This window comes from Equus quagga, chromosome 6, assembly GCF_021613505.1.
Source record: "Equus quagga isolate Etosha38 chromosome 6, UCLA_HA_Equagga_1.0, whole genome shotgun sequence".
In the NCBI taxonomy this organism is placed as follows: domain Eukaryota; kingdom Metazoa; phylum Chordata; class Mammalia; order Perissodactyla; family Equidae; genus Equus; species Equus quagga.
The window spans coordinates 74,594,505-74,613,502 of record NC_060272.1 but is presented as its reverse complement, the minus strand read 5'-3'; the positions used below and the strand labels follow the sequence as shown (position 1 = coordinate 74,613,502).

The 18,998-nt window shown below is 41.2% G+C and overlaps 1 protein-coding gene across 1 annotated transcript in view; it reads left to right on the top strand.

Annotated features, from left to right (window-relative positions):
* The window catches only part of POLR1D (RNA polymerase I and III subunit D), a 43,479-nt gene extending 35,329 nt beyond the window's left edge, over nt 1–8,150 (top strand). The window contains exon 3 of the mRNA XM_046665175.1: nt 6,367–8,150. Within this exon, the coding sequence (XP_046521131.1) occupies nt 6,367–6,634 (268 nt within the window). The 3' untranslated portion in view covers nt 6,635–8,150. The remainder of the gene's footprint in view (nt 1–6,366) is intronic.
* The last annotated feature ends 10,848 nt before the right edge of the window (nt 8,151–18,998 follow it).

Genomic DNA, 18,998 nt, shown 5'->3' with positions numbered 1-18,998 from the left:
GCAGTCAATCTGTTGTAATATGTTATTTTGGTTGAAGTATATGAAGAAAATCTGACTTCACACTAATGTGTATCTGGAAAAGATAGAAGCAGTTCAGTAACTTTTTTTCACAAAATCGTGGTATTCTTTAATACTACATCAAAACTTTGCAAGTAACCTCAACGAGTAGTAGTTTCTTAACATTCTTTTTAATAATGTGAATTTTTCACATTCTATCACAATAAAATTCCTTGGTCTATGTTGCACTGTGAATCTTCTACTCATGCATGATTTTGTAACATCATGCATTGGTCACCTGGAAAACGTTGGTTCACCGAGTTATGAAGATCTTCCAAATGCTGACTCATGTCATTACATAATATTATAAAACACACTTGTAAATATCACCACTGATCTCATCAGAAAAGTCTTGTAAGTGTTGGGAACCTGCCTGTCAAGTTCACAGTTTTCCAAAAGTCTAATTTTCTTTCACTGGGAAACTCCAGTTTTATCATTGGTAATGGATACTGTGAGTTATTTTCCTTGAAGTGACAGGCTCACGCACCTCTGAATAACCATCTAGTTCACCTTGCAACTCAAATAGTTGCACAAGTACTTTTCCTTGAGGCAGCTTTTGGTTCAGCACACCCAACAGGTATGGGTTATGAAAGGAGGTCTGGGCCAAGGACAACCATGACTTGTTTCTGCTCCCTAGTACTGGGACAAAGAACATCTTCCCCGTGGTGCTTATCCTGAGAGAACACCTGGTTTTCAGTCTGTTTAAATAAATGCGTGTGTGTAAGTAAAAACTTGTAACCACTAATCCAGTGGTTCCCAAACGTACCTGCACATTTGAATCATCTGGGGAGCTTCCAGATGTCTGCGTCCCTCCATCAAAGACTATTGATTTGGGGCGTGGCCTGAGCTTGGAGTTTTAAAAAGATAACCCAGGTGATTCTAAAGTGCACACAAATTTGGAAGCCACTATACTAATCCCTATGTATTAAAAGAATACCGACCTACTCTGCAGAATTCAGAGTGTCCTCCCGGCTCGCCCAGGGGCAGACAGCTCCACGGCACTCAGGTAGCCAGGTCTCCAGCACGGGAGTCCCAAGACCCATCCCTGTCAAGAGGACCTCCTTGGACAAATCTAAAAGGCGTAGACAGTGTAGTGCTTAATAGTGGGCCGTGGTCTGTTTTTCTAAACATCTAGAAGACCTTTATATTTGCATTAAAATTTGAAATAGAACTCGAGTGAGAGACATTATTTTTTCCTCTTGGATATTTCATAAACAGATCTTAGTGAGGTTGTTGAGCCATTGCCAGAAAGAGATTGCTGAACTAAAGAAAATGCAAATGGGATGCCATTTTTTGTTTTGTAAAGAAAGAGACCATTTGGTGCTATATACTTCCTTGGATGTATTTCAGCAAAAGAATCTCTTTGGAAGCTATTCTTGACGGAGGCCTCCGAGAAATTGAAATATTGGCCCATGTGACTTCCTTTAGTCAACATAAAGGAATTTATAAAGCACAAATTTCAGAAATTTGCCCAGCTTCATTGTCTACAGAGCTGCTTTTATTCTGGCCACGTTTGCTTCAGCTTATCTGTGGCTCAATCTCATATTTGAGTCTAGTGCCTGTGAAACTTCAGCTTTATACTTGGAAAGGTGTGTATTTTGCTACAATAAGTTTCAGAGATTGAATCTGACAAGAAATGATTCTTCCTTTTCTTAACCGAGTTGTTTCAATGGGAATGATGTTTTTTGGGTGCTTTTCTATTTTGGCTTGGGGTCATTCTGGTGACAAGGAGAAATATCACCTGCATTGTTCTTCCATTGTTCTTCCATTTTATGTAATCAGCTTTTGATTATTGGAAAGCAAATAGTTTCTCCAGCCTTTATGCAGGCATGTGTTTTTTTATTCATTTGAATGTTTACTGAGCACCAGTGGGAATATTAAGAGGCCAGGCACAGCAGCAGTAAAGATGACTCTCGCTCCTGGCCTGAAAGGCGTTAATCCACTGGTGGATGTGGACATGTGAGCAGGAGAGCACAGTGCAGCTAGAACCAGCGGGGAGGGAAGGAAGAGCTCACGTTTCTGAGTGACTGCGGGATGAGGCTCTTGGCAGGGTTTCAGGGCCACGGAGATCCGAAGCCTTTATGGTTTAAGAGTGTGGGGCTCAAAGAGGTTCCTAACGCCCCAGCTCACTAATTGCTGATGGGACTGGAACTTTGCTTTCTCATCTCTAGCTTGATACTCATTGTACTATAGACTACCTCTCTTCTGTGGATTACTGTCTGCTAGAACACAGAAATGGCAGTGCTTCCTGGCCCTGCTGCCTACATTCCTTTCATATTCAGTTATGAAAGTGAATCAGAGAGCCCTGAATGTGTTACCGTTAGATCCTATAGCTGTGTGAATGATTTGTGCTGTTAAGGAAGCAGGAGGCCAAGGACTGTAGCATCGTCATCTATCCCAGTATGCCGTATTCACATAGCTGCTTCTGCACTTCAGCTTCCCATGCCTCTGTTCCTCTTGTTGGTCTCCTAAAGAGCATAAGTACATAGACAGATAGCCTGGTATTTATCTTTGCTAAAGCACCTAGCATAATGCCTTACATATGAAAGATTCTCAGATTTTTTAAATAAATAAATATTATATATATGTACATATATGTCAACTGTTTTCCATTACTTTTAGGTATGGTGTTGGAAACAGAGTGCATTGAAAACTTACCATGAGCCTCAAGACTATTGTATGCAGAGTAATTAAGGATTAACAGTTTAGTATTCGAGATTATAACCCCATAAAAGAATTTCTCAGGTGGCCACATGCTGGGGCTTTTGATTGCCAAATTATAAACCATGGGAGGTTATGGTGGTTGTGGCAGCATTAAACAACAAAATGAGTTGTAATCAACCACAGCGTCAAGATTAAAGATATTGCCCTTGTTTCACGGAGTGTTGGGAGTCTCGTTATGCTTCTTTCTGCAGGTGTTATTTTAGACTTACGTTCATGATAGTGCAAAGATATGTACAGAATAGAAGGTAAATGCTGTTTGCTGGTGTGGGAATGGGTTTGGCTGTAGAATAAAGGAATGAATTGGAATGCATTGCATGGAACCTTGCTTCCATGATCCCAAGGCCTCTAGTTCCGTAACCGTAAAAGTAAGACCCGTAATTTCCCACTGCCTGTTGTACTTCACAAATATCCAAGTCAGGTGTGTTTGGGAAGTTCTTTGTCCTTGTCCTCGTCCGTGTCAGTGACTCTCCTGGGCTTGTGAGTGGCCAGCTGTCCTTAGCCAACTTGACCCTGCGTACAGATCTGCTTCTTGGTGGTTGTCCTGGATGAAGAAGCCTCGGCCACAGGTGTGCTGGCAGGCCTTCCCCTGCGATCTTTCCCTAACTGCTGGTGATTGGCCATGTGGAGATGCTGCAGTGTGTCTCTCTGTCTTCTGCTGCTCTGCCCCATTTGGGATGGTGTGGGGAGGGTGGACGCTGGAGTCAGACCTGCTTGTTCCAGTCCCAGCTCCATGTCCTACTAGCTTGGGATCTTAGATAAGTCGCTTTTCCTCTTCTGTCCATCTATAAAATGGGTGATGCTTGGATAAATGAAATGAGGTCAATTTGGAAATGTAATGGCACATGGTGATTGCTTCATAAATGTTAGTCAGCATCACTGTTATTATTCTTATTGGCTAGTGATCATGTGTCACTATTTGATGGGTCATACTCATGAAACTATTTTACAAACCAAAAGTGGCAGGTCCGCACCTGTAGGATGCCAGATATTACTACCTCTATCCTTCAGCAGTAGAGAGACAAAAGTCTTAAAATCAGAAAAGAAAAAGAAACCTTAGATTTATCTTCCCTTTCTGTTCCCTAGGTTTGTTTTACAGTTTACTGTTTTTCATAAATCAAGTATGATAACTGCAAGGAGAAGAAAGTAGCTTCTTACTTTTGCAAATTATGTTATACAGTGTGCCTACTAAAAAAAAAAAAGATGAAAAGCTTACAATCCTAGCCTCGGTCAATCTTCGACTCTCTAGTGGCAGAGTCTCTAGAAATCTGCCTCTCCCGTGACATGCAGAACCCTGGTCACAGCTTCCAACTGAAAGCTTGGAAAGTCAGTGGGTTACACTAGCTGCTGAAAGCTGGGGAACGCCGCCTCTGACATAGCCCTCGCCCTCTGAGTGTGAACTCTGCAGTTCCCTAGCAGAAGAAGACCTTTGTTCATCTTGGGTAAGCATATGGTATTAAAGATGACCTCGTATGGAACATAGCAAAATGTAGTGGATTTCACCGGGGGTTACCAAAGGTTTTCTTTTAAGGTCCTAGATTATTATCCCTTCCTCATTTGTTTAATCCAGAGAAGAACTGACTGGTTTCACCAGCACTGAGATCACCCACTCCACTGAAAACACCCCAAAATTCTCCTTCAGCTGGCTGTTTTTCACCAACTGCTCCTAGCCTTCCATATTCAAGAGATATATGTGGTCCATTGACTTGTAAAAATGATTTTGCTCCTACAGTAAGCACTGGGCCAAGTTGGCAAAGAGGAGCACTCTCAGCTTTTTATATTGTGCATTAGAGGGTCATTTTTTCCTGCAGGCCAGCAGTGTTGTGCTGTTTTGTGACACACTGGTGTCTAGTACTCTTCTGAATCTTTGCTGAGTGTGCAACTTCAGTGGTTCAAGTTTCTTCCCCAAATCAGTGCCTGAATTCAGCGACACCCTCTCAAGCCACTGAAGTAAGAGCCCCGCCTGCTCCCATCACATGCCCTTGCACAGAGCATCCTAGTGCTCAGGTACTTCCAGGAGGTGTGAGTGACTCTGCCTTGGACTACTGAGGTAACGCGATGCTGGTGTACTTTCTCTGGAAGCTCAGGGAACCCCTGTAGCGTTCCAGGGAGCTAAGTAGTCTAGCATCCCCCAGTACTTGCAGAACTGTTTTTCCTTTCCTCTTTGTTATGGGCTTTCTTCTTTGGTCCTCATCTCATTCACTGTGGCCTCTGAACTGTAGTGCTAACAAAGCAAACAACCTCCAGTGCCATCACCACCTCTGACCATTCCCACTGCTTCACTGCACTCCACTGTCCTTTTCGCTCTGCATTTCTTTTCCTCCTGTTCTGGCTCATTCCCTGGTCACTTCTGGCCTGAGCATTCAGCACGCACAGCACATTGGCTGTATACACCACCTTTGATTCTTCTCAGATATTTTCTCTCTCTATGCAGGCTCAGGGACTGCTTATTTGCAGCAGGAGACATTTTCTTTTATTTTTGCTCTTCCTTTTACTTCCAGATTTAATGCCCTTCTGGCCTTACGTGGTCTGAGCTCCATGTAAGTGACAGTAGGCTGATGACTGCTTATGTTCCACTCAGACGGGTCTAGACTGCAGACCCATTGCAGTGGAGTGCTGCTGGCTTCATTCTGAAGTATTCTTTGGGATTCTCTTTGAACCGAAGTTTGGTATAAAGATGGAGATTATAGACTCCCACATTCATTTTGTTCAATACCAGCCACCCTGAATAACATGATTTTGAGGATCAGTATCCTCCTTAAATAGCCCATCATATGGCAGACGGCTCAAGACCAAGAGAAATAGGCAAGTTTTCATTTGTGTGGGGTTTTCTTTTCCAAAATGAAAGATTCACTACATCTGAAAAATAAAACAAATACTGTAGTATATAAATATAACTCAGCATGTTAATTAATTTAATTAGTTCCATCCTCCCTCCTGGGTGAGCTTGAACCATGAAGCCACCTACATGTACACTGCACAGACATTCACCCGGAGGGTGAGATGTGCGAGAGTCACCGACAGAGCACGGACTGGAGTCCTGAAACCAAGGGTAAGAGTGTTTTTAAAGGGAAAAGGTGATTATTGCGTTTTTCTGGATTCTTTAGGCAATTTTCCTTTCTAGAGTAGATCATTTGGCTCTAGTATCCGTGAGATGGCACAATGTACTTTTTTTGTTCCTCGAAGAGGGACTTATTTTTACTCTTTGGTAATTAAAAGCACGTCACAATAAATTTAACTCAAAATGCAGAATATAGTGAGATCAGGCATTTTATTTAAGGAGAAAATGTTAAATGATTGTTAATTTGCCTTGTGGTCAATAGCTGTCCAGATACTGCAGTAAGAAAGTTAGTCCTGACGAAGAGGAAAAGGTTGCAGTATTCAGCTAAGGGCCGGCTGTCTCAGGAGTGCTGTGTCTGATTCTTCCCCCTGTACTCTGAGTTTACACTAGGTGGCATGCAAGGAAAGCTGAACAAATGCACACACTTGATCCTGTGGAAACAATTCTTTGGCACTTGCCGTGATCAGTGGGCTCAGCTTTGGAGTCAGTGTTTGATTTGTGATTGTTTTCTTTCCCCTCACCCCCAGGATGAAGTGTCCTCTTGCTGGTACAAATAAAAGATTTCTAATTAACACAATTAAGAACACACTGCCCTCCCATAAAGAGCAAGACCAAGAACAAAAAGAGGGCAGTGAGGAACCTGCGAAAAGCCAGACCCAGAAGGAAGAAAACCGGAAGCAGCGCAGGAGCCACCCTTACAAGCACGGCTTCCCGGCTCGCGGCGCGGCCAGCCGTTCTCCACCAAGGAAGCGGAGCAGCCAGGAGAAGTACGAAAAGCGGCCGAGCAAGCGGTGAGGCGGGCTGCAGACCCAGCACGACTGTTAGGAGCAGTGAGCTGTTCCACCTGGGATTGGGGGGGTGTGCAGAGAAAGGTACTGAGGACAGACCTTGAGCTGGCAGAGCAAACGCCTAAGAGGCATTTTGACAGTAGGCTCTTGTGGTTGCGACCCGCAGAAACAACCCAGAGGAAACCTTCAAGGAAGTGAGTACAAAAAGACTCGCTCTGAAGACGTCTTGGCAAGTTTAAGCTACTTCAGCAGTGTAGTATACATATGTATTGTTTTTAGTTTATTTTGTTTGGAAGTTGGTTTCAAAATGAATCTAGAACTTAAAAGTTTTCAGAGTTTGTTAAAACTAGTTCCATTGTTTTTGATGTGCTGCAATTGTGGTCATTTCTCAAAATCTCTCAAAAAATGGAATACTTGTAAATCCTATACTTTACATTTTTGAGTGACAAATTTAAAATTTAGAAATCATCTGGTCAGTAGCCATATTTATGAAAAGTTATAGCCCTCCAAGGGCTAGAAATTTACCGAGAAACTCCTTGATAGCTCTGCGTTTGTCTTCCTTTAAGTGAACAATGTAGGAAATTCTCAGAATGAATTTAGCACTCCGTATCAATAACCAGAGGTTAAAGAATTGGCTCTGTTGTTTCCTTGTGCATTCTCAAACTCATTCCTAAGATAGAACAATTTTTCTATATTTACTGTTTTTGAATAAGTTTTAAGTGGTACTTTAAAAAGAACCCTCAAAGCTTAAAATTAATTATTTTAATGCTATGTCTTATTTAGCTGAAGACCACTCTTAGTATAGTTGTTTCAGAAATCTTAATTGTAAATGTAAAAATGTGTTTACAAGCCTTTTTTTTGTTTTTTCAGTATCGGTGTGAATCTGTTTTAACATACAATCACAAACCTTTCAAAGCTGTGTTCTTCCTTTCATGTTCAGGAGAATGTCACCAAGCACCCTCTTCCCAGGTCCACAAAAGGAAGAAGGATCTGCCTCTGTCCCCCCTCCCCAGTTTTCTGAAGTGTCTGAGCTTATGCCTGGCTGCTCCCAGATAATCGTTCTGCCGCAGCCTGCTCCCTGCTTCCTGGCAGCCAAGAAAAGCCCTTTCTAAAAGCTAGAAAGGAGGATAGCCAAAAAGTTAGCTTTGGGGGGTTTATAGAGAAACCAGAATAGACCTTGTATCATTCCCCAACCCCAAGCTACTCTGCCACACCGTCAGTCTGCTCTGAGCTGAAGGCTCGGGAGTCCCAAACCCAAAGCGTTCTCTCTTGACCCTCCCCTTCCCCCACCCAGGACCCCAGGACCTCAGCCTCTCACTTTGTAACAACATGCATTCCTTTCAAACACAGAAGGAATTTGGTTCACATGACTTTATCCAAATCTAGTTATGCATTAGCCTGTTTTATTTGTGCTATATTTGAAATGTTTTGTATTCAAATATTTATTAGAAATAGCATAAAGTTGTGGAGGTTTTTAAAAATTCTTGTTATAATTAAGTAAAATAAAGTTGAATTAAACCATTTGTCTATGCGCTACATATTTAGAGCAAATTGGCAATTCACTTTTTAAAAGGGGATGATTATCATGAGCATATTCTTACACTCAAAAGTAAAGGAAGCTCTTTAGCCTAATGATACTTGCCTTTCTTATATAATTGTGTTAAAGAATGAGTGTTCCACAGAATCATTTTCACTTTAAAAACCACAGTTCCACTTGTGAAAATTTTATTAGAATCTTTAAAACTTTTATCAAGAGCAGCCATGGTTTCCTCTTTATAAATGTCAAAAGCAAACTATCTGTTATTTCATAGCTATACAGTAGATGTTAGGGAGGCATTGGTCCTAAGATACCGTACACACGAGCTGCCTCCTACTTCTGTGGTTAACATACCACCCTGGCAGCTTTTTTCAGTGTTACTGTCTGCTCTCCAGTGTAACTATATGTAGAGATCACAGAGCCCAGGATAGAAATTGGAAAAGCCGAATCAGTCCTGCCTCTGCTGTGGGCTCGCTGCGGGGCCTTACCTGGGTCGCTTTTCCGGACTGTATCTTCCTCATCTGCAAACTGAGATGTGTGAACCGAGTCTCTAACTTTGGAACAAGTAGAGACAGAAGTGCAAAATGTTTAGTCCTAAGTTCTAGGAGCTGTATTTCACGCTTCTGCTAGAACGCTAAGACTTAAACACAGCTGCGACTTAGTGGAATTCATTTTCTGTTTTACCTCATTTTAGCAAACATGTTCGCTAGGAAATGTAAACCAAGAGCTATAGTCCGCCACATCTAGTCACGTGCCAGTGGCTGGTCCTTGAACAGCACACGCCTGCTGGGAGGGGGCCAGGGCAGGTAGCTTTACCCTGAGCAGGCTGAGCACGAAAGCATTTCCTCACGCCTGAGGCTGGAGGATGGCCATGGAGTTTTGAATTTCCCTGTGATTTTTTTGTCTTTTGAGGGGAAAGGGGCAGATCTGCCTCCAATCGACTAGGTCAAATTGATCATTCTTTCATTGATTATTGATGTGACTTAGCACAGCACTTAAATTCTTATATTATAATTAATATCTGTCACTCCTAGAGGTCATGCCACTGTCTTTGGATCAAAAAGAGCATCTGGTGGGTAATCAGTGCCTGTTCAGCAGACATTGCATGAGGTGAATTCTGGATAAAGTGAAGCCTCTCCACTTTCCCGAGGAATATTAAACCCATAAAGAGCCTCTCCACGAGGCAGGCTATACTGACCCTGTGTGGACAATAACATTTATCATCCATCACCTATGGGCAAATATTGTTAGCCCTTTTTCCCCCAGTTTTATTGAGATATATTTGACATATAACATTGTGTACATTTAAAGTGTACAATGTGATGATTTGATATAAGTATGTTGCAAAATGATTTCCACAATAAGGTAATACATCCATCACCTCACAGTTACCATTTTGTGTGTGTGTGTGGCGAGAACATGTATGATAGGCCTTTTACCTGTGTCCATATAATCATCTCCCAACCCTATGAAGAAGGTGCTATTGCTTTCATTTTACAAATAAGGAAACAGAATAGGTTTAATAAGTTTGTCCAAGGTCACAGAGCTAGGAAGTGGCAGAAATGCTATCTGATGGCAAGACTGTGAATCAAAGACCTATATTCTTTCCTCTACCCTATGCCATTAGCGAGATTTGAGTTAAGAAGGCTTAGAGTCAAGGCCTCTTTGCTGCTGTAAATAACATTCTATAATCCAAGGAAAGTATCTACCTCTACCTCTCAGAGGATTTGTATAAATAAATCATTTTTATTTGGTTTACTATGCTGTAAGTCTCAGTGGAAGGCCCTGGGCATTATCATGAAAAGGCCAATAATAAACACAGATTTGGGAGCATCATCAATAGTTGATTAGATGAGTGATTTCTCCCATCTATCTAGCCTTGTAATGTTCACCTTTGGTTTTTATAGCTTGTACTTTCCCTATGTGAAACAAACTCCAGATATAATTCATCTATGAAATACCTAAGGTAGATATTTCCCCACCAGGTAAATGTATAACCTGCTCTTAATGGTGGTCTTCTGTCCTTCCTAAATTTTTTTTCCTCATTAATTAGCCAGGTGTAATTCCCTCAAGATGAACTAGTATATACTGTCCAATTTCAAGCCTCTATTTATCCCAAATTACAAACAAGTACATTTTCAAAAAACCAGGCGAGGCTGCGAAGAGCAGGCTCACTGGTGAGATGGCCAAGCCCATGTAGGTTTTAAAGTTGACCCTTGAACTCACCCTTTCAGCTTTCTAACTCACTCTCTGGAGCCCACAGGACCCAGGGACCAGAGGAGAGTGATCAAGCAGGCTCTTGATGACCCATTTTGCAGAGGGGAATGCTTAGGTGCTGAGGAATCCAGTATCTCACTCTCTAAGGCTGGCACCATGAGGTGGAGCATGTGCCCGGGATCTATACAATGAAAACTACAAGGCTTTGGTGAAAGAATTTGAAGACACAAACAAAAGATATCCATGTTAATGGATTGGAAGAATTAATTTTGTTAAAATGTCCATACTACTTGAAGCCATTTATAGATTCAAAGCAATCTCCACCAAAATACCAATGGCATTCTTCTCAGAACTAGAAAAAATAATCCTAAAATTTGTATGAAACCACAAAAGACCTTGAATAGCCAAAATAATCCTGAGGAAAAAAAACAAAGCCAGAGGTATCACACTTCCTGATTTCAAGCTATACTGCAAAGCTACAGTAATAAAAACAGTATGATACTGACACAAAAATAGACACATAGACCAATGGAACAGAATAGAGAGCCTAGAATTGAACCCCTGTTTATATGGTTAACTGATATTTGACAAGGGAGCCAAGAGCACCCAATGGGGAAAGGATAGTCTCTTCAACAAATGGTGATGGAAAAACTGGATAAACACATGCAGAGCAATGAAATTGAACCCCTATCTTACACCATTCACAAAAATTAGCTTGAATGGATCAGACTTAAACATAAGACATGACATTACAAAACTCCTAGGAGAAAATGTAGGGAAGAAGCTCGTTGACATTGGTCTTGGCAATGATTTTTTGGATATGACACCAAAAGCACAAACAACGGAAACAAAATCCAGCAAACGGGACTACATCGAACTTAAAAGCTTTTGCACAGCAAAAAAAAAAAAAAATTAACAAAATGAAAAGGCAGCCTACAGAATGCGAGAAAATTTTTGCAAACCATATATTGGATAAGGTTAATAGCCAAAATATATAAAGAACTTATATAACTCAAAATCAATAAAACAATCCAATTAAAAAAATGGGCAGAAGAACTAACCAGATATTTTTCCAAAGAAGACATCCAAATGGCCAACATGAAAAGATGTTCAACATCACTAATCAACAGGGAAATGAAATCAAAACCACAACAAGATATCACCTCATACCTGTTAGAATGGCTATCATCAAGAAGACAAGAGATAAGTGCTGGCCAGAATGTGGAGAAAAGGGAACGCTTATACACTGTTGGTGAGAATATAAATTGGTTAAACCACTATGGAAAACAATATAGAGGTTCCTCAAAAAATTAAAAATAAATCTACCAAATGATATAGCAATTCAACTTCTGAGTATATATTAAAAGGAAACGAAAACAAGATTTTGAAGAGATATATGCACTCCCATGTTTATTGCAGCATTATTCACAATAGCCAAGATATATGCCCATCAATGGATGAATGGATGAAGAAGATGTGAGACATATGTATACATAGATATCTATATCTCTAATATATATGAATATTATTCAGCCACGAGAAAGGAGGATATTCTGCCATTTACAACAACATGGATGGACCTTGAGCACATTATGCTAAGTGAGATAAGTTAGACAGAGAAAGACAAGTACTGTATGATATCACTTATATGTGGAATTATGAAAAGTGAACTGGTAAAAACAGAATAAAATGGTGGTTACCAGGGGATGAGGAGTAGGCAGACAGAACAGATGTTGTTTAAGGATACAAACTTAGAATGAGTCGTAAGTAAGCCCTGTAGATCTAATGCACAGTGCAGTGAATATAGACAGCAATGTTGTATTATAATCTTCAAACTTGCTAAGAGATTAAAAGGTAATTTTTCCAACTACTAAAAAGGATAATTATATAACATAATGGAAGTGCTAATTATCGCTACAATGACAATCATATTACAATATATAAATGTATCAGATTAATATGTTGTATACTAAATTTGCACAATGTTATATGTCAAATATATTTCAATTAAAAAAGAGAAATATATAAAAACAAAAAAACTGACAGCAATGGTTGCCTCTGGAGTGGGTAGGGGAGAATATAGTTTATACATTTATCTTCTTTTTGTACATTCTCTTGAAAAACAAAAAAACATAACTTTTGTAACAAAAAACAACGTGTAAAAAATAAACCAAGCCAGTGTGTAAGGAGCAAATCCAGTGTCTCCTCCCACCCCTGCTTGGTTCTTTTCCTCGCATGTGCTCATTAGGGCTCAAGATGGCAGCAGCTGCAGCAGGGACTCTGCATCCGCGGCCATGAAACATCTGCGGCCATGAAACCCTCTCCCTGGAGGACCCAGTGTGCACGGAAGGCCATGGCTGTGGGTCCTGAGACAGTGAGAGCATCAGCAAGGGTCTCTGGTGGCGCTGACAGAGAAAAGAAAGAGGAGACAGAAGTAAAAGCAGACACATGCCTTCAGAAAACAGGAAAAATAGAGGCGAGCATGGCAAAAGAACAGCAACAGAAGTCAAGCAAGAGAAGGTTTAAAACAGCTTAAAAGAACTAGGAGAAAAACGGGCAAAAGGGTGAATGGACATTTCACAAAATAAGTTACATGAATGGCTGATAATTATTTGATAAAGTGCTCAACATCATTAGTCATCAAGGACCTGCAAATTAAAATAAAAATGAGTTACTATATACCTACCAGAAGAGCTGAAATTAAAATGATTGACAACTCTAAATCTTGTTGAGGAGCTGGGGCAGACAGAATTACCGTGTATTATTGGAGTGTAAAATTGTAAAACCACTTTGGCAGTTTCTTATAAAACCTGCCGTATGAATGACCCAGCAATTCTGCTCTAAACTGGAAAAAGCCCAAGGTCCATTAAGAGGAGAATGTGGCATATACATAAAATTGTAGACACGATGGGGATGCTTTCCATCCAGATACCACCTCAAGGACAGTCTGCTCAGCTGTAGGGAGTGTGATCAGCAGATAGTCTCCAGCTCCCAGCTACTCAAGGTTAGCCTGAGCTGCAGCAAAAGACGTGCCTTTCTGGATGCAGCCCACATCTGGTGACTGAGCAAGGTGGGGCGTGAAGGCCCAGCCATTTCTGCTCCATGTGGGAAATTGGTGAGCAGTTCTCCCTCAGAGTTCCCACTGGGTTGGGAGAGGCTGTCTGGCCTGCGTGGCAGTTCAGCTTCTTTCTGGGCCCCATCCTGCTTCTGCCTGCTTCCTTTCACAGGTGTTGATTCCAGGTAAACTTCTTGCACCCCAAACTTTGTCTCAGCACCTTCTACAAACAATCCAACCTGCCGCAGTTGTGTCCAGGAGTGATCTGAAAGAGCAGACAATGAAATGGGATTTTGGAGCTGAATCACTCACCATTCAGCTGGCAACTTGGAAACCTTGCCCAAGGGGTGTTTCCCTTGCTAATACTCACTGGTGGTGAATTGGGAGAGGGTACTTGTAGAAGGGGATTGCTGCAGGTTCGAGTGTCAGGCGTTGGAGATTCATGGAAGAAATAATAGATATAAGGATAAGTGGATTAAATGGCTACTGCCTGGTGCTAAGATGGCTCCTAGAAGCATGGAAAAAGTGGTAGTCCATGCTAGGTAAAGTTGAAATGCCTTTATGGGATAGCTAGTCTTTCATTAACTTTTACCACTGGTCATAGCAATACTAGGAAATAACTCAAGTTCCAGAGCTCCTGCCTGCCCGCAAAGTACAGCATTAGCCCTATTTCTCCTTGTTAATTAGGAACAATGCCTTAGCCAACGTAGCACACCCGCTTTATGCCTGTTGGTTCCTTGGCATTAGAAGCCAACAATGGCCATGTGATAGTCTTGAAGGACCCACTGTTGAGTTCCTTGTGGAAGCGTGCCATCTTTCATTACAAGACGTCTAAAGAAGTAGCACTGGTGTCACAGATAGGGAGCAACATTGTACAAGTGGAGCATAGTGTGTAATAGTGATAGGTACCACTTCGACTTTCACCCCTTGATTCTTGGATCTATTTTTTTCTGCCCATGGGAGAAACCACACCATATATTGGCTATTTTTCTGTAGATATCCTAACTTCACAAGGTGTTGCCTCCCAGCTGGCATCACACATGAGTCCTGAAAATGCCATTCCACCATTCTGTACAACCAGCTGCTCTTAGCTGATGGGGTTTGTTATAAAATAGTGAATCCCTTGGACATACTGTCTCACTTCTTTTGCTATAAAATAAATCTCTGCAAGAAGCAAAATTATAAGGAATAGCATGATGGTAAATAAGGTATGCACTAAGTCCATGGATGGAGATGCTAGAGGCATGATGGACAGGAAAGGCAAATCTATATCCGGAAAAAGTGTTTACTCTAATGAAGATAAACTACTGCCCTGTCCATTATGGAAGGAGTCCAATGCAATTAACCAGCCACTAAGAGGTTGACTGGTCCCTTCAAGACGTGGTGCTTGATGGGGGCCAACACTGAACTGCATGGCTAGCAGGTTGGATGCTCAGCAGCGGTGACAGCCAGATCAGCCTTCTTGGCAAGGTCCATGTGGAGCTCATGCCTAACCTCCATCCCTGCCGCCATGGCCACTTTATACACAAGCCCACTGGAAGACAGAGAAGACATCTCTGCTTACTGAGATCCACACAATGAATCATCTTGTTCACCTAGTTATTGAGACCCACTTCTGCCTTGGGCTCCCTCTGGTAAATATTCGCATGGGACACCAGTTTCTCATACTCTGTGCATTCTAAGAAGTTTATCTATATACCTCTTGCCCAGACCTCCTTGTTTTTAATTCTCTGATCTTGTTCCTGCCACTTGTCTGACCATCTGACCAAACCATTAACCATTGCCTATGAATCAGTGTAGATATGCATTTCTGACCCTCTCTTCTTCCATTTAAGTTAGACAATCAAATGTCCTGCTGGAAGGTCTACCCACTGGGAAGATTCCTTTTCCCAGCGACCTTCAGGGCCACCCATGAGTGGGGCTTTGGTGCTGTAGCAGTCCCTATGAGCAGCAGAGGGAACTTGTAATGAGGCCCGAGGGTGGGTTGGAGAGGAGCAGGGCAGCAAGAGTAGGTGCAGTGAAGTCTAAGCCACTTGCTTATGAATCTAACCTGTGCCTTCAGGACCCGCTTGAGCCTGATCTCACATTAATACTTTCTTTGAAATTGAAGTGTTGCTTCACATGCCCAAATGTATGGCTTTTGGATGACATCCAGTTCATAACGGGCAGTTTGGATCATATGGTCACTTGCTGTCCTATGATTGGGTGTTTGGTCTCTACCCACACCCGGTAACAATCCAGAAGCTTTTTCTCAATAAGAGATTAGCTATTTACCCAGGCAAGTAGGGCTCTTTTCCTGAACACTATGACCGGAACTGTAACTCTCCCGTATGAGTTTGCCCCAAGCTTCACAGATGATCTCTATCTGCTATAGATGCATTATCATTGGATCTGTTAGATCATAAGGCCTGAGGGTGATAACCACATTGCAGCCTGAACTAGCTTGAAAGCATTCCCTTGCTCTTAGTATCACTCAGACCTGCCAATGTTACAGATTTATCGGTAAATGGTTAGAGAAGTAGACTCAAATATTATAGGCTCAGCACTACATAATTTATTGCCCAAGCCTAGACACTTTTAAGTGAAAAGGATGCTATTTAAAATTACATCAAGATGACAGGCATAAGCTTCAGGCAAATGAAGTTCTAGGCAAACAAGTCATTCTAGATATATATTGCCTCCAAGATTCAAAGAAACCCACCAAGCATTGTGACTTTTTCTTAGTGGTGGGAGGTGCAAATTATTGTCTTATGCAGTCAATGAGCCATGTCCAGGTTTTCGCTGTAGTCTGCCTATTCTCTCTATGGCTCAAGAGTTTCCCCTGCAGGAAACAAATGCAGCTTTAGTGTATGAAGGGGAAAGGGAGCTACCTGGTGGCATCTGTGACTGACTGAAGACTACCATTACGTCTTGAAGAACAGCATGAAGATGCAGGACAAATAACCTCAGGGCTACTTGTATGAAGTGGAGAATCACTTGGCTAATGTTAACTGCACGATGCATACGTCATTTTCTTGCTTACAGTTGAAGTTTGTTGCTGCCTGGTGAGAAGATCCCGCTTCCCTTCCACTCACCTGATCCAACTCCCAGAGGTTTCTCTTACACTGAGGATGAACAGTTACAATCCTTGGAAAGTTCTCAATATATTGGACAGTAGATGACAAAAACCAATGATCTCTGAGTGAAAGAAAACAAACGAGATGAGCCCTACAATTGCCTCTGCATGGAAAAAGTTTCTTAGCTGCTGGACAGGGGAGGGGAAGCCAGGCAGAGACTAAAGTTTCCCCCAAGTTGAGGTGGCAGAAGTGGAAATCTGAGGAAGCCGAGACAACTGGAGTTCACAGGAGACAGTGCTGAAGAGGAGGGAGCTGCACAGAGAAAGAAGGCCAGAGATCAGCAGAGGGTCACTGTCAGATGTTCACCTGAATACCAATCGGTGCGTGTGTCTGAGGAAACTGCCTGAGACCAGGAAAGGACCCCATGAAAGCGTGAAATGGAACAATCCTCAGAGCTCACAGAGTTAGGAATAGTGCCTGATTTCATTAGCCACAGTGGAAACCCTAACAATTCACAGGCCATCAGAGCATTCAAAAGGGTTCTGCATCCGCAGTGGGGTGAACTTAGCCCTAGACAGAATGGTGCTCTGAATCCACTGAACAAAGTTCAAAGGTAAGACCCAAGAAAGTCAAACTGTTTCCAAGAAACTTAACAGAAGTCCAGAAAAAATTGCAAGAATGGTTATAGGAATACAAAGATAAACAGCACCACCAAGCAAAATTCACCATGCCTGGCACCCAATCAAAATTTATCAGACATACAAAGGGGCAGAAAAATACAAGCCATCATGAAGAGAAAAATGAATCAATAGAAAATGACCTAGAGATGTGAGAGATGATAGAATTAGTAGCTAAGGACAATAAATATTATTCTATATGTTCATGAAGCTAGAGGAAAGATTGAACATATGAAGTAAAGACATAGAGTATAAAAAAGACCAAAATCAAATAGAGATCTGAGACAAAAAAATATGTTGGAAAGGATAATAGCAGATTAGACATTATAAAAAGATTAATAAACTTTAAGACATAGCAATAGAAACTATTCAAAATAAACTACAAAGAGAAAAATGACTGAAAAAAAAGAACCTGGGGGCCGGCCCTGTGGCCAAGTGGTTAAGTTTGTGTGCTCTGCTGCAGGTGGCCCAGTGTTTCGTCAGTTTGAGTCCTGGGCACAGACATGGCACCACTCATCAAGCCATGCTGAGGCGGCTTCCCACATGCCACAACTAGAAGGACCCACAATTAAGAATATACAACTATGTTCCGGGGTGCTTTGGGGAGAAAAAGGAAAAAAATAAAAAAATCTTTAAAAGAACCTGGAGCATCCCTGAACTCCAAGACAAATTCAAGTGACTAAATACACTTGTAATTGGAAACCTCAAAGATGGCAATGGGTAGAGAAAAATATTTGAAGAAATAACGATGACAAATTTTCCAAATATAGTGAAAATTGTAAACACGTGGACACAAGAAACTCAATGAATTCCAAGCATTAAAAAAAAATGAAGAAAATCACACCAAAGCCCAGGAAGATAAAATTGCTTTAAACCAATGATGAAGAGACAATTAAAATTAGCCAAAATAAAAAAGAGAGCACATTCAGAGAAACAAAGATAAGGTTCAAAGCAGACCTCATCAGAAACAACGGAAGCTAGAAGACAGCAAAACTAGACCACATCTTTAAAATACAGAAAGAAAAAACAACTTTCAACCTAAAATTCTTTACCCAGTTAAAGTATCTTTCAAAAATAAAAGATCCTTGCCAATTTCCTCATCCTCACTCTCTCAGGGAACCACCAGCCATGCCCTTTGCACACTGATCTTCCAGAGAAAGTGTCTTAGGACCATGGAATCAGAGTCCTCTGCTGAGACTGCCACCACCTCGCATCCCTTGTGCGAACATGTAGGAGAAAAGACGTGAACAGGGTGAGGATGAGGCACTGTAGTTTTGATTATTTTACACATTGGGATTTTTTTTCTGATACTGCATTCTGTTACAAAAGTGATATGCTTTTTATTTTTTAGGGTAATGTATAAAAAGAAAGGAAATGCATAAATTACACTCTCGCCTTACTGTTACTTAAGGGTGAAGGTCTGAATGCTCTCCCCCATAAGATCAAGGATGTCCACTTCCTCTATTTCTGTGCAATGGTATCCCAGAGGGCCTAGCCAAATGCAATAACTCAAGAAAGAGAAATAAGTGGCATTTAGATTGGAATGGAAAAATTAAAACTTTCTTGATTTGCACTCGACATGCTTTTCTAGGTAGAAAAATTCTATAATATCTATAAACAGCTACCAGAACTATTAAGCAAGTTTAGCAAGGATGCAGGATACAATATGAGTATACAAAAATTAATTGTTTTCCTGATACTAGCAACAATCACAAAATAAAATTTTAAAAATTTAAATAACATGAAAAATGTGAAATATATGGGGATAAATCTGATAAAAGATATGCAAAACCTGTACACTGAAAATTTCAAAACATGACTGAGAGAAA